The 26,488-nt window shown below is 38.5% G+C and overlaps 1 protein-coding gene across 1 annotated transcript in view; it reads right to left on the reverse strand.

Annotated features, from left to right (window-relative positions):
- unc5db (unc-5 netrin receptor Db) overlaps positions 1 to 26,488 on the reverse strand; it is a 274,738-nt gene that overhangs the window by 34,502 nt on the left and 213,748 nt on the right. The window contains exon 12 of the mRNA XM_039620435.1: positions 14,708 to 14,879. Within this exon, the coding sequence (XP_039476369.1) occupies positions 14,708 to 14,879 (172 nt within the window). The remainder of the gene's footprint in view (positions 1 to 14,707; positions 14,880 to 26,488) is intronic.

Genomic DNA, 26,488 nt, shown 5'->3' on the forward strand with positions numbered 1-26,488 from the left:
AAAATCTTCATCTGTTTGCCTGTTGGATGTGTAGAAGGGTGTTGGTGTTAGGTGAGCCATCGGTTGATGTGGGCTCATGCGCTTGACTTTTGTGCTCGACTTCTCCTAATTCATGTAACCCTGACCTCAAAGCATTAGATCAGGGGTGTCCAACTCCAGGCCGCGAGAGCCGGTGTCCAGCAGGTTTTAGATGTGTCCTTGATCCATCACAGCTGATTTAAATGCTAAATTCCTTCTGCAACATTTCTTGAAGTTCTCATTAGATGCTAAAATGGTGTATTTTATCATCTTTACTCATATGATTGGAGCAGAATTGGCTGAAATGATTGGCCTCCTAGGCGTCGTCTTGGGCACTAACAATGAAGGTCAAGGTCAAATGATTAGCCAACCTAGGTATTCATGTCGCCCAAGCTTAGCCTAGTTTTCAAGTTTGAAGACGATCCATAAAAAATTGGGGGTAATGTAGGTAAGTTTTTACTGATTTTCATATTTGGTGTGACCTTGATTTTGACATTGACCCGATTTTCACCAAACACTGGTATCTACCACCACACAAAATTTGAAAATGATATGTTGTACACTGCGGACACTACACTGCTAATAAACAAACAGACAGACAGACAGATACTCCCTCCTTTCAGAGGGATAATAGAAAAAATAGTATAGTCTTTAACCGATTTTTGTTGTTATTCATCTGATCAGTCTTAATGTCTTTAATGTCTTAATCTTAATGTCTAATGTTGCTCCTGACAGTGAGATATAACACAAGAAACAACAGATGTGATCATTTAGGAAAAAGTCAGTTAATCACGTACAGTCATTCAGTTTTTTATGCTGTTTCAAAATGTTTTAGGAAAACTGCACTTCTGAATAGTTCTGAACAGAACTGCACTCATCGATAACTGAGAGCAAAATCTGTGACACCACTGTGATCCGCTGTCAAATTTATTACAAGCCTTTGACACATTGCTTTTTACACACAGATCTTCTTAAACTACCATAAATGAACTCTATCTGCAAGCATATACTTGAAAAAACAACTTGGATTTAGGTTATCTCTTTAGGCCTAACCTGCAAACTCATTTAGCTAAAAAACTAATGTAAAAATTCCATATTCAATTTGAGCTGCTCCACCTGCACTGGGAGCAAAGCTGTACCTCTTATTAAAACACAAAAATCAAATCAAAGCTCTTAAAGTGCTGTACACATTATAGGACAGTAAACAATAAAAAAGCAGGCAGAAAACAGGATAAAAGCTAGAAAAATAAACTTAAAAAAACAAACAAAAACAAAAGAAGGAATTCTCTAAAAAATTGAAAACATGATATGAGATTACCTAAGTTCACAATTCATGTTTTACACATTGAACTATTTTCTGTTGATTAGAAGTCTAACAATAAATTTGGTTCAAAATGACCATGTAGCCAATGTCGTCATCACAAGATGACATGACTGAAGAATACTTGCACAGGTCCTGTGGTTGTAATCCAAGGTAAATTTTGCATGGCTTTAAAAACAAATAAACACACCTTAAACTCAATTCTGTATGAGGCAGGAAATGCAGGGAACCTTGAGGTTATATTTCTCTTTTAAAAACATCTACTGTCACTTTTCCATGTTGCCTGTTGCCACAGTCTTTTCATAAAGTCTCATAAATAGGTTCATATTCATCATTTTGACACATTTTCAAACTCATTACTGTGCAGTATGTCCTCTATGCACAGTATAACCCTAAAGGGTTATCATGCACATACTTCCATTTGCAATTTGTATTACAAGTCATTACATACAACACAATTTGCAGTTTCTATACTATTACGGCCTTTTTTTCTAGAAAGTGTTTATTGCATATTTCAAGTCAATTTAGTTAACAGACACAAAAAAAAGAAGAAACAAGAAAATAAACAGCTCGCAGACTGCAGGGCTCCAATTTTCACTTATTTATTGCTCCCAGAAAGTTACAGCTTTCTGGGAGCAATAAATAATTATTTGCTCATTTCTTCACACAGCACCTGTTTTGGTTTGGTTGTCACGTGATTCAATCACCTGATTAAAAGTTACAAAACTTTAGAACAGCTTCCAATAAAGGATTAGGGTTAGGCAGAATTTATCTTACACGCTTTTCGAGGCTGTTCCACTGCGATACTTATTGCAGCAGAGTGAGTCGCTGAGGTAAATATTCATGCCAAGAGCTGCCGAGAGACATCGCAGTAAGAAAACTCTGCAAATGAACTTCTGTATACAGTAGAATGTATTATGGATTTTGGTCCACTGCTGTTGAATAATGATGTACGTAGGTAACATAATGCAGGTTTAAATCACAAAGCAAAAACCCACACAGGTTGTAACCAGTCTCGGGAGAGTGTACAAAACCATTTCTGACATAACAGATGATGTTAGTACATAGCGGGACGCAAAATAGTCATCATAAACAATGCTGAGTGTTTTATTTATGAGGCAGCAACAGCAACTGGAAAGCACTTTATTTTTTCCAGCTTTTTTCTATTTTCTCCAAACCTCACTCGAAGGGAACATACTTGAAGACAAACTGTGAATGGTATATGATTAGCAAAGATTTGTGTAAACCTACTCCCCAGACAAAAGAAAGGAATCAGAATAATCCGGGCAGAAGAAGGCCAAGAGCATCAAAATTCACCTTCAGATATCGTCTTTGGTTATTTATCCAAACCATCTCACAATTATTGTCACGCAGTAAGCTGCAGCAGACAGAATCCATGAAATCCGTGTGATTAGCTAGTTTAATGAGGAGCTGTGAGACCAAACAGTGTACCAAGACACAGCCTGAGGAGCACAACTTATTCCTCCTCAAATAATCAAGTTAACTAGAAACATGCCAATTAGAAGCCATGTTACCAGCAAACATGTCTTATAAAACAGCAAACCTCCACACGTTTATTTAAACACCAGCATTAACCCTAACTACATCAGTGTACAACCTATTGGTCAATATACATGTTTTGACCTACTGTGTATGATGGTCTTGGAGCAACTTGGAAATAAACCTCAGGTTCAGAGTCTCTTTTTCACCTTGGAAACAGGAGTGTGTCTCAACACAAAGTAGTTCCACAACAGCACAGCAGCAGCTCTGTGGAGCTGCTTAATGAGAGTTCTTCTGAAATGGGCCCGATGCTGAGCATAAAACATTTGCAATGTATCCATTAATGTACTATAAAGATCAGAGGATCTCTTTGATACACAAGGGAACTGAAAGTCATGAATCTCTGGTGAGTTCAAAATGGAGATTAGAAGTAATGACATCCCCAGGAAGTGTAAGCCGTGGTGAATTTAGAAAGAATTTTTTTAGGGTAGAGTGATTTTTTTTTTTTTTTAGCTAAAATTAAAAGAAAAAAGAAAGGAAAATCAAGATAAACTAACCAATAGACCTTCCATTTAGTAATGATGCTGAAACCTAACTAAATAGTTTTTTCTGCTTAAAATTTCTCAATTAGTGATTAGAGCTTTAATCTAACGGAGTGCAAAAGTAAAAAGTGAGTGAAAAATGAAACAAAGCAGCAAAGAATGAGGAGACAAAAATCAAAGACTAACTTATGTAAATGAAATTAAAGCATAAAAGGTAAAGCATAAAAGTGGGGGAAAAGACAAAGACAGGAAGTACTACACACAAAGGAAGTAAAAACAAAACGTGAAAAAAAATGAAAACATAAAACAACAAAACAACAACAAAAAAAGAACAGACACTAAACATAAACATAAATATCACAGATATGGGGAAAATGTGATCAATTCCAAAACCTGACAGATTTCGTTTACCCTGAGCCAAGATGAACCAAAGAAAAACTTTAGTCTACAAGGTCTATCGTTAGAAAGTCTTAACAAGATTTCTGTAGAATGAACCTCAATAAAGATGATTAACAGCTGTCTCTTACCCTGCCTGCCAATGAGCCAATCTCTTAATGCCTTTATCTCCTGTTGGAGGCTGTGACCAGCTGAGGCTGGTTGTTGTTCTTGAAACTATAGTACGGGACCTCACATCTGACCAGAAACCCCTTAGAATGACCAAATACTATTTTAAAATTAGTTTTTCAGTCAAAGTTTGATTTAAAGTAAAAAAAATCTACAGTCGGGGCAGACCTGCTTATGACAAATATCTCTGTTAAGAGTTATGACTCAGAGAAACCGTGCATGTTCTGAAACAAACTGGTTTATCTGACTTTAAAATGCACCTTGCCTCCATGAGCTGTGAGTCACAGCCCCTGCTGTCACTGTTACCGCTGACCGTGTTGTGACCAGGGCAGTTCAGCAGGCCGGAATATAATATCTGAGTTCCAGTTATTTTTAGAACACTCCCTCTGTACTCGTTTCTTCAACTCTCCTTCATCCTGCTGGGGAGGCTCTCCACTGTTTGGTAGCCTCTATTATACAGTATCCTGAGTTGATATGCAGAATGTTATGTAAGCGATGAAAAATCTGAAATCTCAGTTTATCTTGAGGATTTGATCTTAAGGACCTTCTCTTTTCTTGTTAAAAGCTAAATGGGAATTGAGGCTCAAGCTGGATAAATGCTGGTAGAGAGACACTCTGCTCAGGATCAGTTCCACCAGAGAGATGGCGCTCATCCGATCCCAAAATGCGCTTCATAAAATTCTCCAATAGGATTCTCAAGATGGTAGTTGTCCCACCTCTACCACCCAAAGCTAGTCAACAACCAAACTGGAAAATGTATTAATTTTGCTGTTACATGACTATTCTGCACAGCTGAGGTCAATGACAGTTTCAAATATGTGAGTTTCATTTGTTTGAGGGAGGTTTTTAAACTTTTTGGTGCAAATTTACCAAACTTTTATAGTGTTATCCATCATATCACTAGTTCCTATATGGACAATGTGAGCATTGAAATTAAAGTTGTGCATCTTTTCAGATTGCTTAAGAACTCCTTTAGGAGCTTGAACAGAATAACTGCCAAGTGGCAGGAATTGGTTCTAAAAGGACTTTGAGTCCATTTGTACAGTGAGTTAGTTTTAAACTCTTTACACACCAAATTTGTGTGAATATTTTCCACTTACCTATTCTTAATGAAGTGGTTCACAATTTAACAGGACAAATTTGTAGCATTTATTTATTTGAATCAAGCTTTATTTTTAACGTGTATATAAACAGATCTGACCAATCAGACCACTGCATTTGACAACAACTGCTCTCAACTCAAAACATACAGCGGTACTGAATATACAATGATATGGAAATACTGCACAGACATCCTGAATTATGTACTAAAGCCATTGTGATAATTCAGCTCCTGGCTTAAACCATGAAATTCTCCCTGCTCCTGCCTTCTCATTACAGCTGGATGAACCTTAGAAATTCTTCCTTTTCCAGTTTCAAAACATCAGGACCAGCTCATCATCACTTGATGTCAACTTTTTTCAGCATGAGGATGAATTTCTCACTAAAACACAACGCTTTGCATCCAAAAAGTTCAGAATTTTTTGCAGACAACGCGTTCAGTGTCAGGTCTGCATTCAGATTAAAAATAGTCTCCAGTTGATTCCTACATCAGTTGCTCGTTCTCTACCCAGAAAACCAGACATAGATTTTTCTCTTGACCAAAGCTCAAATGTTTTTCGACATCTTCCTTTGACATATTCTCTGAAGTCTTTGGCATTTCCCTAATCCCGTGCTCTTTCCATGCAATCTTTGGAGTGTCTCCTGTCGAAGGTATGTTTACCAAATATCAGGCTGGCTTCGTGGTATTCCGTACCCTTATAGAAGAACGCTGCATGTCGTCCTAAGCCCCCCGGCACAACTTCCTGCTTAAAAGACTTAATACGTTTTAACCTCGTAGGACTTAAGAATATGACCCTGAGGACATGGGTGTAGTCTGCAAGAGTGAATCTAATATACTTTGGGTTAATTTGGCATTACATGTTGATTTTGGACTGAAAGGAATAAGAACACCATCCATGTCCTTCATATGGAACACCAGAATGTGCACATGCAGACCATATTTCAAATCAGTGAATAATAAATTCTCTTGGCCAGGTCAGAGTCCAGGCTCAGATATTCTGAGGCGCCGTGCTCCTCAAACAGATTTAAATGTTACTACTTCAGCTACATTCCTGTCAGGTGCCTGGGACTCCTGTGATTATGTTTATGCATTTTGCACTTATGCTTCCTGCATGCTCATAAGCAAAACTTAACACAGTGCAATATGGCATTGAATAACATTATAGCATGGCTGGGAGTGTTGAGGAGTCTTCTGTGAGTCATGTGCATTTTAATGACAGACGAAATAAGGGTACTTTAATGGCACCGGGCATTTGCAGGTATTATGCTTGTTCAAACTCCTCTCTCTCTCTTTAGGTTAGGCCTCAGTGGTGGATCATTATTTCCGACCAAGAAGCTCTAAGGATCTCTGCGCCCTTTTAATATTAGAGTGAAATCTCAAAGCGACACGAATCGTGTATTCATTCGTTTCCCCTCTATTCCTCCTCTCCGTCTCATTCAAAACACTTGCACATCTTGAGAAATTGCCCTCTTACAGTGAAAAGATTTTTTTCTTGCACAATTGCAAACTTAAAAAAGGCAAGGTTAGGTAAACATGAACTTGAACTCAAAGGAAAGGGAGTTTAAAACCCCCCACACATACTAAACTGTGAGCAAACAAAAAGAGCCCTTCAGAACGGCATTAATCTCTGACTGAGTGACCCAGGAGAGCTGACATGGTTTCTAATCTGCAGCAGCATCTGGTGGCATCTCAGAAAGAGATTATAAAGGTGGACACGGGCAAGGATATAACAAATGAGGGAAGTGAGGTCAAACTAACACTTGTATTCTGTAATGTGGCATCGACTTGTGTACGATTTCTGTTGGTGCGATAACTGCAGAGAAGGACCCTGTATTAGTGAGTTAGGCAGCTACCTTTGCACTTTTGAGGATCACTCAGGTGACTTAAAGTAGATAAGAGTGACCTGCACTTCATAGCCATTTTGTTCTCTCATTTATGTAAGAATGTAACAGAATACATGTTTTACATGTTTAAATAGAGTGTGGAAATCAGCAGGTGAGTTGATAAAGTGATATTAGTAGATTTGGAAAAACAAAACCAATTACAAGACTGGGAATTTCCATCCATCCATCCATCCATCCATCCATCCATTCTCTTTCACTTATTGATGCAGGGTGATGGGAGTGGGGAATGTCACTGAAGTGACAGCAGGCAAAATAAACAGAGCTAAAAGTGTTTTGGCGTGATTCCCAATTAGCCTTCGTAGATATGGTTGGTTTCACGAGTTATTCACAAAAGCTGCACTGTTTACAATATCAATTGCAAAAAATAAGAAATGGTTTTGTTTGGCATAACTAAAGCAATTAAGAGTAAATTGCATGTTGTAAAAAGGTTTGCAAATCAGGTTGTGCACTTATTTTAAATCTCTTCTCCTCAATATACAGGGTACATCAGTAAGAGTGACCCAATTTTAAAAGATTATTTTTTAAAGTAATGGACACAGCAGCTTGCAGTAAATTTTACAATACATGGCTGAAGCTAAAGTTTTCCATACAAAACAAGTGCCCAATTTCCCCCCTCTTCAGATGCACGGCACATGTCCATACAACAGTCAAACTAATCCCATACTTTGACAAGCATGTTCATGGTTGCCAGTAGCAGTGGGATTAGTGAGTTTCAGTGGGATTCACAATTCACGTGGTTGCCAGTACCATGTGAATCTCCTCTTTCTAACAGCATGTGTTTTGATCACAAATGAAATCATATACAGACAGGTTTTATCTTTTTCTATGATTTCATTTAAAATTTTTCACAATCTACATTTTTCTGACTCTCATTCTGTGACATCACTGGGGCATCTGTCAGTTTTCTTGACTATTGTTGGTATGACAATGCTGCCTACTAACAAAGACAACCTAGCCTACACCTCGAACAAAACCCTAACCCAGAGGCACAAGATAATCTCAGTTACTCAGTGGAGTCTGTCTCTGGTCCCCATCAAAACCCCAAACCACATTTGAAGTAGACTGTATAAACGGTCTGCAAGAAAACTAAAAAAGTGACACATACTGTACACACAAGCAGACACACTTACAGAGACTCCATGGATTATTATTACAGACTCCAAAATAACATTCGGTTACAAATGCAGAGCTACTGTTGAATACTGGAAACCAAACCATGATCCTGAGACCAAAGTATTTGTCTAAAGCCTTCCACATATTACAACATGTAATATACATGTACTGTAAAAGGGATGCAATGATATGTTTCACCAGCATTAACTGTTAATCAAATCATGTTTAAAATCTTGATGAAATGAACAATACTTTTGGTCTGCGTACACACGTGCAGTGTCAGATTAGTTTGGCTAACCTTAGCAGTGCTATCAGCAGAGCCTTGGTTTTATTCTATGTAAGAAAGAGACATCCCTGTCCAGAATATGGTTACACTGGAGACAGACTCATTTTTGGAGTCAGTCTATTTTATGTTTGCCCTCTGATTCTGTCTACCTGTCCATGTATACCCCACCTTGCGCTGAATGATGCCGGGATAGGCTCCAGCCCCACTGTTACTTTAGTTTATGTGATGCAGACTGAGTTTATGTTTAACGAAATGTAAATATATAAAACATTTATGAGTACATTTACATTCCTTTCCATTTGCACAGCCCAATGTGCACACTTCACTGTCAGAAAGAAGCTATTGTTGAAATTGTTTAGATGAAGTTTGAGGTTTGCATATGTAGGCTGCTGTGCTTGAATATTCTTCATAGCGGCTCAGAAAAACATTATTCAGGACAAAAGCAGACAGTGTAGAGAGCTGACAAATCCAGCCTAAATAACAAGCTCTTTTAAGTGCCGACAACCACCACAACAGCCGGGGGGCAAACCTGCGCTCTTCATTATTCTGACCCGTGCTCGGGTTTCACAAAAAACTTTACATCAGCTTTACATTTACATTACTGCCTGACTGAATATTCTCTTGACTACAACACCCCCCCCCCCCCCCCTGCATGCCACCCTTCCTTCCCCACATGTCTTGTTATCATCTTGTTGCTTGCTGTTCAAATTCACTAGCAAATAATGCAAAGTGACAACAGCAACTGGGGCTTTTTATTCCTATGGGGTTTGAGATTAAGCTCTCGGGATGTCATCCAGACCAGTGAAAACAATCTCCTTCACTGGAGGGGAAGGAGAAAAGAAAGAAAACGCTGACACTGTTGGAACGAAAAAGCGTTTAATATTAAAAGAAGGAGTCTTTTTATGTGTGTGTGTGTGTCTGTGTGTGTTCCTCACATTTCTTTGCAACAGTTCATCTGATCGACTTTAAACTCCACTGCTAGTAACATGACTGCATTGTGGAACTGTAGGTCATTCTGGGGTTTTTTCTTCATGTTAGACTTAAGGTCACAATGATCATTAGGGATGGTCATAGCCATTAAATCAAAGGAAGTAATTGTTTATATTTTTCCTCTGTTTTTGCTGGTTTGTGGTGTTTACAGCACCCTCTTTTAGACCACTTTTACCAAGTGACAGCCAGAGACGTCTAGCAAATACTCCCGAACTGGTTGGGAAATACACATTCCACTACTGATCAAAGGTTTCCAGGGGAGCGGTAACTGGCTAACTACATGACTGAGGCCTAATGCACCTTTACCACTACCAGGTACTGTTAAGCCAGATCCTGTACAAATTACTAGGTAAAGACAGTGTGGCAGGACGTGGTCAGTGGTGCCGCTGCAGGGGAGGCGAACGCACCTGCAGGGCATCCGCAATCACAGCGGGTTAAAAGTGTGCTAGGTCCTGGATTTCGGTGGTGTTGTTGGTGATGTGTGCAGCTGGCACTGGGTCGAGCTGCAGCAGTTGAGTTTGTAGCAGCAACTGTATGAGAAGTGTTAATAAAGATGCTGACAACCAAATTTCCCCTTGTGGGACAATTAAAGGATTATTCTATTCTATTCTATTCTATTCTATTCTATTCTATTCTATTCTATTCTATTCTAAAAGCATGCATGTGTGGACAGGTCTGCTGTGTCATTATTACAGACAGCATATAAGTCATGTGAAAGGTGATCTTCCAAAAACAGTCAGATAGTTACTGAGCAGCAATTTTGCTTGCTGCACTGGAATGATGTAAAATGTTCAGCTAACATAAACCACTGGTCTCTGCTTTTCATTGGAACAATGCAGCAGTGTTGTTAAGGGGGCATGTTTTTCTATGGAGGTTGAGTGCTCAGTGAGTTATAGAAACAGACTGGTGTGCTACAACTGCTGGAACTGGATTTATGATATGGCACATTAACAGTGTGGGTGCATCGAATTCCTGCTCCCATGAGGCCACTGGAGCTAAATGCGCCCAATAAAGACAATGACAGCAATTCCACCAAATGACAGAAGCTGAGTCAAGACGCAGTGCTAGTTAAATGCTTGTGAAATGATCATGGTGCGAATTGAAGTTGAGCAAATAAGGGAACAAAACTGTGTCTGTGACTTGAGGTCACAAATACATAGTGGGGCCTAGTCAAACATGCATGTTTTCTTATCTACCTCTGCAGATGCTAACATGCCGATGAAAGCAACACTGTACTTGGTTCCTTGTTGCAAAGCATCAGACTAAAGCTGCTAGCAAGAAACATAAAACACATTGTAAGAGCTGAGATGCTTGGTTGTGCCCGGAGCGGCTGGTGTGTTGGCGGATGTAAATGGAGAGTGATGGTCAGCACAGAAATAATCTCCATGATTCTCCTCCTGATTGCCTCACGTCTGAATTCCCTCTGCCATGTCTTTTCCTGATCCACTAATCGATACCTACACACCCCCCACCCCCAAAGTCTTCCCACTCGCTGACAGCAGCCATGCCTCTTCCAGCCCATTACATGCTGTAATTGTTTCTTTATTTTCCTCCTGCCGTACTGGCAGTGTTACCACAGCGTGGCCTTATGTCACCCTCTGGACCCACAGAGAGCATAAGCCCGGATCAATTGGCTTCCCCACGAAAGTCCCAACATTCTTTTATGGCTAACACATTATTCACAAGTCACATGTCACGGTAACTCTACCTTTTGCCACACAAAGCACACATGTAAAGGTCAGCTGTCAGAAGGAGGACGAGAGTCAACAAACCCTGGCATCTAATGTTACGGGACATGACTTTAACATCCTTTTATTAGACTGACTGCAGGTATTGTCCCGAATTATAAACCAAGGGGAAATTTTACTATCAAACAATCCTGATGTTAACAGTGAGTTTAATTTACTGCTCAATATACTCCAATGAAGTTGCATGCATACTAAAAACACACCGTATAACCATACTTCTATGTTTAAGCTGATAGTGTAATGCAGTTAATGCTGCGGTCCGTTCTTTTGACATTTTTATAGTTTTACCGCTCCAAGGACTTCAGACTATAAGCCAGAATGCAAATGTTGAGGCAAGAGAGAACAATCTACACACTAGAAAAACTGTGAGCAGGTGTTTTTATTTATTTATTTTCTCTATTTTGTTTCTGTCCACCTGATGAATGAAGTTTGACTGCCTGTGAGTGCTGGGTGTTGGGAGACTCTTGCTCCTTTAGTTCAGGTTACTGCTACACAGCCGGACTTGCTGGAATTAGTTCCAGTGCAAGTGAAAGAGTTGTGATCTGCCGGAGAGGTGGTTGTTAAAAGGGGCTTGCAACAAAACAGGTATTGCCTGGGTATGGTGGTAGTGGAAGGAGAGGTGTGATTTTTGGTGAACTGATGAACAGTGCTCTGTATCAGCAAGCAGGCAAGAATATTCCTTGTTTTTTTACCCTGCCCCTGAAAACACCTGCTTACATAGAGTGCTTAGAAAGGCTCTGCAGAGATAACTTGAACAACGTAGTTGGTAAAACTGGTCACTACAAGCAATACCTGTGTATCAACCAATTCACTGTTAATTTACAACCGGCTTTTTCCTTCAGCTTTAAGGTTGAAAGCAAATTAGGCTTACAGAATGTTGAGAGACTTTATATAAAAAACAGACGTAGCCACTGTAATGTTGCCCGCTGGTTTGTGATAGCTGCTGCCATCTTATTGTTTTTTCAGCGTGAGAAGTGACCACATCCAGATAAAGTACATGAGTACAACAGATACCTGTTTCTAAATTCACAAATAACATAGCGCAGAAATGCTTTGAGTGCATTCTTCTAAGACGGTTATTACTGCAATGAACTACACAGAAAGACTAATTGTTTTTGAAATCCTCCTGAAAGGGGCAGCATGGTGGCCCTTAGCACTGTTGCCTCACAGCAACAAGGTCCTGAGTTCAATTCCACCATCAGGCCGGGGTCTTTCTGTCTGGAGTTTGTATATTCTCCCCATGTTTACATGGGTTCTCTCCGGGTGCTCCGGCTTCCTCCCACATTCCAAAGACATGCAGTTAGTGGGGATAGGTTAATTGGAAACTCTAAATTGCCCATAGGTGTGAATGTGAGTGCGAATGGTTGTCTGTCTCTATGTGTTAGCCCTGCGACAGACTGGCGACCTGTCCAGGCTGTACCTTGTCTCTGTCCTAAAAGGCGCCAACACAACAAAGAAAGATAAGAAATGTTTTTTTGCAACTCGAAAAACTGAGGCAGAGGAGGAATATGCCAATAATAATGCAAACCCTCAATGGTTATGCCATTAAAAAACATTAACTCATAATAGCTGTTTAAAAGTGCTAAAGCAGCAATAGAGGCCAAACCCCATTTTTGTATCATGTCTTAACCCTTTATTTACCTTAGTTATGCCCATTTTGCTATAGAGGGAAAATCAAACGCTTCCTGAAAGGACTGAAGGAGGGCTTTCCTTTTATATCCAAAATTACAAAGTAAGTCTATTTACCAAGTATGAATCTTGGTAAATAAAGCATTAATTATATATTTTTTTATCCAGCTGTTATGCATGTAGTTATGCATTTTGACACTGGAGTATATCAGTAATGACTCCCTCACAGCCTCAAGTGGCCTGCAATTTTTGTTATTTCTGCATTTGCTTCATTCTGGGATCCGCAGGCTGTTGTGCGGCTGAGATTTATGCATTGGTTGTATTAGCTCGTTAAAAAGCAGATGGCTTCTGTAAGGGATGAACCAGAACTCAAGGAACAGGAATTTCCTCCTGTCACCTCAGCACTGAAGACATTTTTTCACCAGGTGTCTACATGCATCTGTTGGAAGTGAAGTTGCATGGATAAATGAATTATATTTAACCATGTAAACAACAGAGCAGTATGGTGGGCACACTGTTTGTGTAATTCCTTTATCCTGTATACCGATTACAGCTGCAGTGTGGTTCTAATTGGCAGTGTGTCTGAAGTGGAACACACTTTGTGTTTTTGCTTATTGTATGCTTTTATCTTTGTTAAACAGGTGTGTGGAACCATGAATCTCTTCCAGCATATCCAGCTGAAAATAAATATAGCCATTTATTTCCATCTGCAAGTGTCTTTCATGCTCCATAGATATGAGCTGCTCTGGCAAAAAATTGCCCCTGTTCAGTGGAAACAGCAGAGTGGTGAAATGCATGTGAGATGGATCATCTCAGACAAGCATGATGGTGCCAGTTTCTACTTGGCCATTACTGCTGTAGCTTACGAGAAGTGAGAAAGGTGATCAGTGGGTGGAATCTGGTCCTATTCTCCTACTAATTCACGTAAAAGAATGAGCCACTGGTATTTAGGGCACTCTGATTTCAGTCCCCAATGCTTAAGGTCAACAGTAGATAGACTACATAATGTGTGTTTTCTTTGGTTTATCTGCTAGATCAACACATCTCTGCTTCACTATCATTCATGCTCTACTGTAGCAGGGTTTGCACTGCCTTTTATTGCTGATTACATTAAATAACAAGAAGCCAACCTCCGCCAAGGCAGCTCACTTTCTGGACACTGTTTACTTTTAATTGAATAATACTGTAGTTTTTTATATATTCATTCTGTTTTGTTTGTCTCTAAGCATACTTCAAGAAATGATCTGAACAGATCTGAAAAATATAAATATAATTGCAAGTTGAACACTTAGGAACATGTGGCACCCTACAGTACTACTCTAATACTCTTTAGAATGACCCATTCAGCTAGCTCCTGATAGCATCACCTTCAACCACCAACAGCGAGATGCATCTTATACAAACTCCTGGAAGTTTCTGTTGTGATTTGGCTACCCTTTTAATACCTGTTTATCAAATGTAAATGGTGTCATCAATGAAGTGTACTACACAAACAAGGAGATTATCTACTAATTGGAAAATTGTTGGTTCTATCCCTGGCTCCGGTAAGTATCCTTGGGCAAGATTCTGAACCCGAGTTGGTGTCTGAATTGTTCATCAGAGTGTGAATGTGTGTGAATGTTACACAGAAAGTATGCAAGTATAAAAAGCATAGCATAAAGTACTCTGAATGCTCAAGTAGAGCACAAAAGCACAACACAGGAACCAGTCAGCAGAATGGTAACAAAATGGTGACTGGACACTGGTATTCATTTCAGCTATGCTGTAAAATCAATACAATATTTAATGGTGTAAATAGTTGTTTAGGCCATTCACTTTTTTTCACTGAGGACTATCTCTCGAAGGCCTGCTACTTTTTGTAGACTGCAGCTGTTTTAAGCAAAATACGATTAATAGGAAGTGGAATGGCTCTCTGCACGTCGCCTATGGCCCAGGTGACATTGCAATGCACTGTACTGTGCTTGAAGGACATTCTCCCTGCAGCTCTCACCTCCCATTTGCTGTCCTGGGTTCTCCTCTTGAGCTGGATGTTCCAGTTCTCGGCGTCCACCTCTGCACAGTGGGCGATGGTCATGGCCACCGGGCAGAAGAGATCCAGGCCAGGAGGTCCGTATGTTACCTCTGGGCCCAGGAGGATTTCACAGCTGTCCAGTGTTTGGACACTAAAAACACACAGAGAGTAAATGCAAATCTTATTAGGTGATACTTTGAAATAAGTTACAGTACTGCAGACAACAGACACCGCCTGGGTTCACACGAGAAGACACGTCAGCAGAATGGATGCCTCGGCTCTCGTGTAATTGTGCCTTTTGATGCCTGGACTCGCTGTGCGTCATAAATGCATTTACTGCAGCCACGAGCTGCTTGCACAGCTGTCTTTGAAGCAATCTGTGCAACAAAATGCCTTTTTGCAAGACTGAAAAACAGCTGGTGGCAAGGTGAAATGCTCCATTCACTTCTTTACCTATATTTTTTGAAGCTTCATATTTATGATAAAAAAAAAAGATGGGGCAGCTTCACTGCTATCCACTGCTTTCCATTATATTTAAAAGCATTGTTAAGACTCCTTGCTGTGCTCTTTATGACTTTCCATATTTAACACATTCTATTTAGTAGAGCCATCATATGTGCATAACATCTCTCTTTGCACTTGTGCTTCTGCTGCTGCAAGCGAACCAACAAATTAATGAGCTTATGAAAAGAGGTGGACTGCAAACAAAACATGCCTCCAGGCAGGTACTTCCAAGTTTGAATGGCCATGAGTGAAAATGCTGAACCCTTGCTCCCTGAGTTCAAGTTATTGCCACACAGCCAGGCTCCTGGAATTAGTTCGAGCACAGGTGAAAAAGTCACTGCTATTTGCCGGTGACTTTGAGTTCGCTCATTAAAAGTGGCTTACAACAAACAGGTCCTGCCAGTGGACGGTGGCGGCAGCAGCAACTCTGGTTGAGCTTTTGAGAAAGAGGGCAGGCAGATCATGACACAGGAGAGGAACACCTCAACAAAGCTCTTTAATCAGTCATCAGGTCAGAGATATGAGAAGCTTGGTTTGTTAAGACTTCTTCCTTTGAATGAGGCACACACTAAAGCAGCAGCTTTAGTGTATGAAACACCACTACAGCGTAGAGGAATGCCTAATGTTTTGTTAGCACCATTAATTTACTACAACTTGTGTCTTAGATTTGTATTTTTCACCATCATTTTCTGATATAACGCTTGTAATACATCACAGTTTGACATTTCTTCCACTATAATGGATTACAGTGAAGGAAGGAAGCCATTCACTAGCGACTACAGCTAGAAATCCACAACACAGCAACAGATTGACTCAGCACTTCATGATTCAAGAAACTGACAGTTTATTTACACAACTGGCATCTATTTTTGTACTAAAGTAGAGGGTTTCCTTTGTTTGTACCAGTACTTTGTAGATAACTTGATTGGATTTTTTCTATCTAGCTTTATATAAAACTTTCACCTATTACAGAAATAGAATAGAAAATCTATATCAAAAGAATAGATTTTAATTTAAAAGGTGACATGAACTATCCCTGTTTAACACTAGCCACACTCCTAAGTGCTTCACCAGCACCCTGATGAATACATTAACACAACAAAAAGAATGCACTACTAACTACTAGGCATTGGGCTGGTAATGTGTGTGTCACAAACAGGAGAAACTTGCAAATCCAAAGACTTGAACAGCAGTCAGAAAAAAATCTGGTCAGAAAACCCAGTGCAAACCCCTCAACATAAAGCTAAGATTTGGGGTATTTATGGGCACCTCACTATGTATATTAGTAAGTAAGTAAGTAAAATTTATTTATATAGCGCTTTTCGCAAATAAAAATCACAAAGTGCTTTACAACAAAGAAAATGAAAAATAAAAGGATGGAAAAACAACAAATAACAATGTAAAACAGTAAAATACAACATAAAAACAACAAATTAATTAAAAGCTTGCCTATATAAAAATGTCTTCAGCTGCTTTTTAAAAAAATCAGTGGAGTCTGTACAGTGTAAAACCAGTGGGAGAGAATTCCACAACCTTGGTGCCACTGCCACGAGTTTTAAATCGAGTGCGTGGAGCCACCACCAGTCTCTGACCTGATGACCTTTGAGCTCGGGAAGAGGAATGCGGTTTCAGCAGGTCAGAGATGTACTGGGGAGCTTGACCATGTAAGGCCCTAAAAGTTAAAACTAAAATTTTAAAATTAAACCTAAAATTTACAGGCAACCAGTGAAGGAAGGCCAAAACCGGAGTGATATGAGATCTTCTCTTGGTGCCTGTTAAGAGTCGTGCTGCAGCATTCTGCACAGTCTGAAGACGATTTAAAGCTGATTTGTTAAAACAAGTAAAAAGACCATTACAGTAGTCTAAACGTGAAGAAATAAAAGCATGAATAATCATCTCAAGTTCAGGCTTTGACACCATTAGTCTGAGTTTTGAAATATTTCTTAAATGATAAAAACAGTTCTGGACCAGCTGTTTGGAATGTTGCTCAAGCGACATCGAGCTGTCAAATATGACACCGAGGTTTCTAAGGCTCGATTTTAAAATAAGGGTGTAAGAAGCTGATATGCTGCCTAATTTCTGGAATCATATGGTCAGGAGCAATAATTAAAGATTCTGTTTTATCAGATCATATTATACATTATATAATATAATATATATATATTATACTTTTCTAACAATATACATTGTATAATATTAAGAATTATTTTTATAGCATTAAAAGAAATGACACAGTGAACAAAAACTCAATCTGAAACTCCTCCTGCCCCCCAACTGGTCACGGCAGATGGCTGCCCATCCCTGACCCTGGCTCTGCCAGAGGTTTCTTCCGGTTAAAAGGAAGTTTTTCATTCCCACTGTCACCAAAGCGCTTGCTTATGGGGGTTGTATGACTGTTGGGGTTTTCTCAGTTTTTTTGTATTGTAGGGTCTTGACCTTACAATATCAAGCGCCTTGAGGTAACTGTTGCTGTGATTTGGGGCTATATGAATTGAATTGATAGACAGACACAGGATTGGGAAAAAAGATCTGATAGATAACCTCGAGCAAGCCCATACAAACACTAAGCAATAATAATCAATGAATCATTCCTAAAGATGAAATCTATTCACAGAGAATGTTAGCTCTTAATTCAGATTTTTTGGACCATCAAATTATTACGCAACCATTTGTATGCATTTTTAAAGTGTGTTAAGTGATTCAGACATCAACTTTTTCAACTTTAACCTTGATAAATTTATGACAATGTCACTTAAACTTAAGCAAAACCAACATGCACATGTACATACACACTATTTCTAAACAGAGTCACTTTTATGATTAAGTCTTTATATTTCACTATCAATCATTCGCTCGACAATTTTTATAAAATCTGCCAATCACACCTATTGAAAGAATTAGCCCAGCGAAGATGTCTCAACAACATCGCCTCACAAAGCTAAAACTTTCAGTCCTCTGCGTGCTAACAGCTGTTCTGACACTTTTCCTAAATCACACTGAAACTCCTTGAAAATATATTTTTTCTCAGAATGTTTGTGAATATGAGCCTTGCAGTGGAGTGCCAGGGGAACAAGATGCAACCACATTTCGTCGAGCTCTACTTTGACTGCTGCTTTTTTTCACAGGGTCATAAACATGTTTGACAGCGAGGCTTGGTGCTTTTATGCCTGTTTGTCTGATGACCCCCCTTCAGTGTGCTGCTCCCAGAAAGCAGAGTTCACACTGAGATTAAAAGTTGGCGCCTGGCATTGAGTGACTGGTTCCTCTTTGTGTTCTGTATGGTTTGATCTTATTTAAAATTTCTTTTAGCATTCATCCGGCAACCTGCTGAGACTTCCTGTCAAGAATAATGTTTATGTGCTACATAATTATTTGCCGAATTAAGCAATAGTGGCAGAACTTTCACAAAGTTCACGGTCCTTTCCTTCTAAGCATTGCTGTGGGAAATTAGCTGTCCATAAAAGTGATATCAAACACAAACAGTGCTACACTTCCGACATGACGAGCTGTCAGATTTGGTTGGATGAGTGTGTAAACAAGCCGGCAAGGTCAGCTTCAACAAATATATTTGGAGAAAACTTGTTTGCACCCATTTAAAGCAACTACAGTACCTGAAGCTCCCTTTCGATAAAGAACATATATTAGTTTTATATTACAGGATTTAGTCCAAACGTTTACTTTTGCAGCTTAATAAAGGCTGATTTGAATGTGACATTCATATATTGTGCACACACAGGAGTGAAAATCTTTGTCCTGCAGAAATAACTTTTGTATTTATTAGCCATTTGTATTTATTCTGATTCCACTTCCACTGAAAATATGACTGAACATTGTTAGTCTTACAACATTTGCATAATTCTGATATTTTTTTCCAATGCAGATTTTGCATTTTAAGATTTAAACAGGCAGAATGATGCCAATGATTTTTGAGCTATGAGTCTTTTTGCATAATCATCTGAGCCAGTGGTTCACAAACCTGTAATCTAACATATGCGAGGCGCAGATGCTTCCGTTTTAATTGTGTTATCTTTAATTTTTTAGATACTGACAGCTGAAGACAGACTGGAAGGTAGAGACAGGGAAGGAGCAACAAACAGCAAAAACTTACTGTAAAGGTCCTGGTATGGTAATACATACGCACTGTTTCAGAAATTAATACCTTAAATTGTTTGATCGATTCATTAATATTGCAGCTGGAGATGATTGAAAGATTGAATTCAATTACTTACTACTGGGTAGCATAAATCTACAATACACTTGTAGACTTAGATTTTATTATCTGCAAAAGAAGAACTGACTATAGCTTTAAACTAAATGGTGCAGGGCACCAAGTGTAATATTTGCATCCAAAATATTGTGGAGCAGAAGTATAAAGTTGTATAACATAAATACACACTTGTCAAAAAATTAAAGAAACTCTTAGAAAACACATTCTCATGATCTCAAAGGAAAAAAACCAATATATCTGTCTATACTGGGTAATATGCTACACTGTAAAATGTAATTCTAGCTGTTTGTTATTTCAACATATTATTCTATATCAGTTTGACGATAGATGACTGAAGTTGTTGTTATAACATAGAATTACAAGTTAAAAACGTCCCAATTACACCAAAAAAAGCTAACTTGAAAACTCATGTCCAGCTAAATCAGAAACTTATGTGAACTTGACAATGCGGGTAAGTTGAGCACAGCAGGATTCAAAACTGCCTCACGTGACTGCTACCGAGGTGCATCATGGGGAATTGGCGGTTAACGACATGCTCACTTTACTTGGACGTTTTCTAATCGTCTTCTTTGGAATATGCTTTCAAGGTGAGTAACATTGGTTATAACTATAAGGAAAGAGAGCTACAAAAGTTGGAACATGTTTTGAATTTATGGCATGATGTGTGTTTTTCTCTTTTACCGAAATGTTTGCTTTAGCTAATGTAACTTTAGCCGACAAGGTCCAGCTTGTGTGTCATGACCAAACTTGACCTAATAAACTGACACATGGCCTTTTTTATGGGTTTAATGTGGCGCTGAGCAAATCACAAGTATTGTGCCGCTAGCTTTAAGGTTGTGCACTCACCCTGTTGCGATATTAGCAAGCTAACTCAGCTAATTAATAAAGCTTATTTCATATTGTCTCTGTACTTGTAAATTTCTTTCAAGTTCACAGGCTGTTGTATTTTGGTGGAAGTTCATTTTGGCAATATTTCCAATAACTGGCTGGGTTCAAAAAGAACTTTTTGGCAGGACTCGGATGCTTGTTGTCATCTGTTTATCCCTATGTAATCACTTAAGTTGTTATTAACTGCTGCATGCTAAGCTGCAAGAGTGCACTGAGGACTGAGACAAAATATGGTCTACAAACCAGCATTATATTAGTTTTTATCAGATAGTCCTCCAGTGTGCTTATTTTTGCTTTAATTCTATTGTGCAGTTATTTGTTACCCTGAAATGCTTTATGCTTAACAACAGCTCACTATTTTGACTTATTTTTGAACTCTTGTGATCAGTATGACTAGATTGTGTGAGTTTCCATACTAAACGAGCTGTAGTGATAAAATAATTGGCATCAGAGACACTGATTTTTGGCATGGTATACTGCAGAAGTTTGTTTTTTTTTGCATAATTTACCTTTTAATTAAATTGAATTCTCTGTATTGTAACAAAACTAACATTGTTTATATGTCAGAAAATTAGCAAACATGAATAAATGGCGAAAACAATATAATTATAACATATATTTTTATTTTACTTATTTTAGGTCTGTGAAGCCAAACTTGATGCTGGGGATTTATTTTTGTCAGTGGAGTCAAATGGTAAGTTACAATTTGTGCATTTTGTCATACTGGAAACACCTCAGATTATATTGTAATTTAATAGCTCTGTAGAACAAATGATATAAAGATTGTAGTGTCAGGGTACTTCTTAAGAAGTAATATGGCACTATTGATGATCACATGCAGGTGGCATAAACTAAATATTCAGACGTGTTACCAACAAATGATTCATTAACAAAAGCAATGGAGCAGACTGTTTAGGTTCTTGTGGTTGTAATAACATCCATAACTGCAAGTTTGTCATTAATTTATTTTCACAGGTCTAGATGATCACATTTGACTTTGTCATTTAAATGAGGTGGACTTGCAAACTTTGCGCTCTTTGGGGTAAATTGCTGTCCACTACATATACACAGAATCTGCACAGTATTTCAGATCTAAAAGGGAGTATGTAATGGACTTGCTGGCTTTAATGTAAAAAGCCTGTTGTGTAACTTTAATGAGGCAGTTGGACTAAAACAGTATTGCTCATCAAGGTAAACATCTGAGGAATAAGGAAATTGTTACTTGTCCTTTTACTCAGTGTTCTTTTTAATCGCACGTTTACTAAAGTTTTACATCACATAAGTCATTTTCACAATCATTCTACTTTAAAAGATTTCAAGACAGAGCTTATTGTTCTCTGAACTTCCTTGTTTGCTGAACGGCAAAGTGCATCTTTTGTTTGTTTGCTTTTGTGTGTTTGTGTTTTCTCTAATGGGCCTCAGATGACTGTTTGCTTAAATTTGGGTCTCAAAGAATCTTTTTTAATTCTGCCTGTACTCTCCACCCCTCTTCTTCTATTGCTCAGGTTGAAGCAGAATTTGCCTGTCTTACATCTGTTGACCTGAAAGGGTTCCTTTTGCTGTGCTTGACCATTATGGAGAGGTTCGTGGAGCTGTACAAAATCAAGAGCGGCATAGAAAGGCTAACTAGGCTCATAAGATGCTTCGGAGATGATGTAAGTGTTCAACTGCGAAATCTAATCCTTTGTTTAAGTTTTAGGTTATCCAGTTCAACTGATGAACTCATTGAAAGAAAGCTGATAAGTAAAGTCTGTCATCATATTTCACAACTGGACATTTAGTGTGGTAACTTTTACAGAATCTATGTATATTGGTGGTAGGTTGGATATCATATTCTACTTGAATGTCCTGATAAGCCTGATTCAAAATCTCCAATGATAATCATATATTGATGGAATTATGCATCAAAAAGCTGTGAATTTGGAGCTGTCTACATGCTTCATAAACACTGTTTAAAAAGTGTTTTTGTTTTCTTTTGACTTCTTTGACCAGAGCCCTACACAAAGGAAGAGGACAGAGGACCTCATTTTCTAAAGGAAGATCCCTCACACACTTTCAAGACTGTGAAGGTTAGCATTGTTTCTTTTAGTAAATTTAATAATGACAGCACCACAGTGGATTTTAAATTAAAAAGTACATGTGTACTTTTTCCTCACCAAATGTATTATTACAAGATCTTTGACACTGGATTTGGTCTGGGTTTCAGAGAAACTAACTGGCAAGCTAGCATTGATATTATTAGTGTCTTGTGTTTATTCATGTCTTCACCAGGGTCTTTGACATTTCGCTGCTGTACTGTTCACTTCAGCTTTACGTTTGATTTCTCACATTGTATATTGTAATGGCAGAGATATTAGGATATTTAAGGGGCTGCAGTGGCTGCTACAGCTGTGGGGGCAATACTTTGGTGAAATGTCCTGGACCCTGGAAAAGAGACTGTGTAGACTGGGTAAGCAATTAAAGGTTACTGGCCGAGAGTCATTGGGCAGCTGGGTAAAGGTGGATGTTGATATTCAGTGCCAATTATGCAACCTGTTCAGCCATGTCTATATGCTCTTTTTTCATGCTGTTAATATAGGGGAAAAAATAAACTTTAATCAATAAACTGATTAAAGAAGCATTGTCTATGGAGCCATAATCTGATCCTGTAGTGTAGCTGCAGTTTGCACATTTCATGTATTCTCAGCCAGATTTGGTTTAGAGCACAGCCAATATTTAGCATAAGTAGATTTAAATTCACACACTGGTGATGGCAAGCTACATTGTAGCCACAGCCACCCTGGGGCGCACTGACAGAGGCGAGGCTGCCGGACACTGGCACCACCGGCCCTCTGACCACCACCAGTAGGCAACAGGTGAAGTGTCTTGCCCAAGGACACAACGACTGAAACTGTCGGAGCCAGGGCTCGAACCGGCAACCTTCCAATTATAAGACGAACTGTCAACTCTTGAGTCACGATTCAGTCATCCACCCATGTGTGTGAATGACTGAATGTGTAAAGCACTTTGGAGTCCTTAGGGGACTAGTAAAGCGCTATACAAATACAGGCCATTTACCATTTAAATTGAAAATTTTGTTTGAATTCTGCAATTGAAGACATGCTCAGTTATTTATGAACATGGTCTTTGTTTAAAGCAAGAAATGGATTTGTAACATGGGGGTGCATATCTCATTCTGAAAAAACTTTAACAACTAATAAGTGTTACCCAAAGCCAATCACCATCATCCAAAGCATCAGTATGGCTCTTCTTTGGAAAGACATGAATTGTTAAGCACAAAGAATGTTGTGTAATTGTAATTGTGTAATTTTTTTTTTTTTTTTGTCTTTGAACCCTTTTATAGCCGACAGGTATTGAAGACACGTTTTCTAAGAGGATGAAAGTTGGCATTGCGATGGTGAAAGAAGAAGACATCATCGATGTGTTGGTTGTCCTTGAGGCGGCAGTAATCCTGTCTAATCTGAGGGATGTCTCAAGTGCCATTTCCATGCTGATGGGCCTTCTTTTGCCCTCAACATAGACTATCCAAAGGAACTTAAGGACATCTTTGAAGTCATTCAGAACATCCTAATGAACATTGGTGGAAGGCAGTGCATCTCACTAGTGCATGGTCTAAGAAACAGACTCTTGCAGAAAGCCATGCAGAACTGTAATTGTATGATCCTTAGTGTTAAGGACAGTTTTATTTTACTGTTTGTTTTTTTTTATTCTTGCAAGTTCTCATTCTCACTTTTGTATGTCACTAAATGACTACACTTTACATTCCAGATTAGACAATTACTCATTTGTTCATGGTTTAAGAAACTTATGTGAACAACAATATAATGCTGGACTCTGCAGATGCTTATCTCATGCAAGTCAGTAGTTTTTCCTTTGTTTTGCAATTGAGCAGACTCAAACTAATGTTTCTGAAATATCCATATTATCAAATGTTTCAGAAGCATGCAGTCATTTTCAGAGATATTGGTTCTGTGGAATTTGTTGCAATTGTAAACGAAGACAAATACAAGAGTTTGATGTCTTAGTTGTTATAAACTGATCTTTACTGTCACTTATCAAAGGTTTTGTACTATTTTAATATTTCAAGTTTTATGCTAACAGGTGTGACTGAGCACAATGAAGTTTAAAAATTTTGTAAATGTAAAGAATAACTTTTCTAAAATAGCAAGTGTCCCGTTGATACTAGAGATGGACCGATCCGATATTAGGTATCGGTATCGGTCCGATACTGACGTAAATTACTGGATCGGATATCGGCGAGAAATAAAAAATATAATCCGATCCATTAAATATCAAAAAAGCACCTCACAAAACTTGCGACATGGCGCAACTCGGCTCATAACCGTAGCACGTTGGAGCAGCATGCATCACGTGATAGAGCGGCTGTGTTTATTTGTAGCCTCGCTACCAAACCAGCATTTCATCTCAGAGGAAGTTATCCCAGAGAGAAGTAAAGCAAGTGTGTAAGTTCATCTCTGAATGTTTGTAAAGCGTACCTACGTTAAGCTTAACCACCGATATATGGAGCGACTGCCTCTTCTCTCTCCCTCTCCTGCTGCTACTTCATGAAACTCCTTAATGATCAGCTGATCGGCTTTTCTGTCGCGAGTCCGTCTCTCTTCTTTGTTTTTGGCCCACTTTGCACCACAAGGAGGAAAACAGCAGCTGAACAACAGCAGCGCGTTTAAGCTTGATAAGCTGTCGTTAGAATTTATTTAATATTACTTTCTACACCAGGATCTTTTTCTACGTAGCTGACGGCTGGTAACTGTGCAGGGGCGGATCTAGCAAAGTTTAGCCAGGGGGGCCGATAGGGCATTAACAGGGAAAAGGGGGCACAAAGACATACTTTTCTTTCTTATTCTCATTTAAAATGTCTAGCTTTTAATAAATAATTGTCTGAATCTTACACCCAAAGTTTTAATCTGATGTAAAATGTATAGAAGTCCATTACTGTATATAGTAACTGTTAAGTCTAATATACCCTAGTAAGCTATAGTACTTTTTCCTTTGGGAAGATACCATCTGTCAATTCTGCAATTCTGTAGTAGAAAGATGTTGAATCTATTTAATTATTCTTGAAAAATAATTTATTTCTGTGCATTTTTTTTCACACTGCATCAAATTAAAGTTGATTATGTCGATTAAGCATCATGAGATGGAGAGTGGGCGGTGGTTCCCTATTTTCTTTTGCTGGGAGTTTGCAACCCTATTAGTTAGGTTGCTTAATATTTCTGCTAAGTACTCTTTAAAATACCAGAATAGGGAGGATGGAGCAGGTTTAAGTTTATTAGATTGATCAATATTGATGAACTATGAAATATTTTGGGTGCAGTGTATTTTTTACATACAGGTATAACAGAATAGCTTTAGTGTTGTTGTTTATTTAAACTTGAGTATGAACTTATACAAAATGCAGCAAGATATTAAAAAACAGTTTTATTGATTAAAAACACACTATATCGGATTAATATCGGTATCGGCAGATATCCAAATTTATGATATCGGTATCGGTATCGGACATAAAAAAGTGGTATCGTGCCATCTCTAGTTGATACATTACATTAATGCAGACTTTATGTTGTTACTTCACAAGAATCACTACTGCTCCTAGAGTATTGGTCAGAATTTCATCTTCACCTAAACTGGGCTCAAGACCAAGTTCAAATTTATTGTTTCACAGGGAGCAGCCTTTGAGTTTTGATGGATTGTGAGCCTGATGAGCTACGTCACTGATTTTTCTGTTTCTCAGATGACTAAGATGGCACAATAAATGGTGAATGTTGGGTGCTCATGAGTAATTGTCTTGTCATGTTCTTAAAACAAACTTTCTGTATGAAATGATCAGATAGACTTTAATGGAATCTGTGGGGTTTTATTTTTTTTCTGTAAACAACAGAAAATTAATTTAAAGGAATGTAGATATTTAAACCTGAGATCTAAGATAAACCTAACAGGTAGTTTTGCTGAAATGGATGTTAGAAAGCTAAAAAAACAAAACAAAACTTAAGATGTTTAATACACATTTTTCTTTACATCCAGTCAATCAACTCTGATAATTAAAATGAAACTGATTTACAAGTTCACTCAGCTACCTTAAGGAGCTCAGTTAATTAATAAACTTAAATCAACTTAGCTAA

The sequence above is a fragment of the Oreochromis aureus genome, linkage group 12 (genome assembly GCF_013358895.1).
Source record: "Oreochromis aureus strain Israel breed Guangdong linkage group 12, ZZ_aureus, whole genome shotgun sequence".
NCBI lineage: Eukaryota > Metazoa > Chordata > Actinopteri > Cichliformes > Cichlidae > Oreochromis > Oreochromis aureus.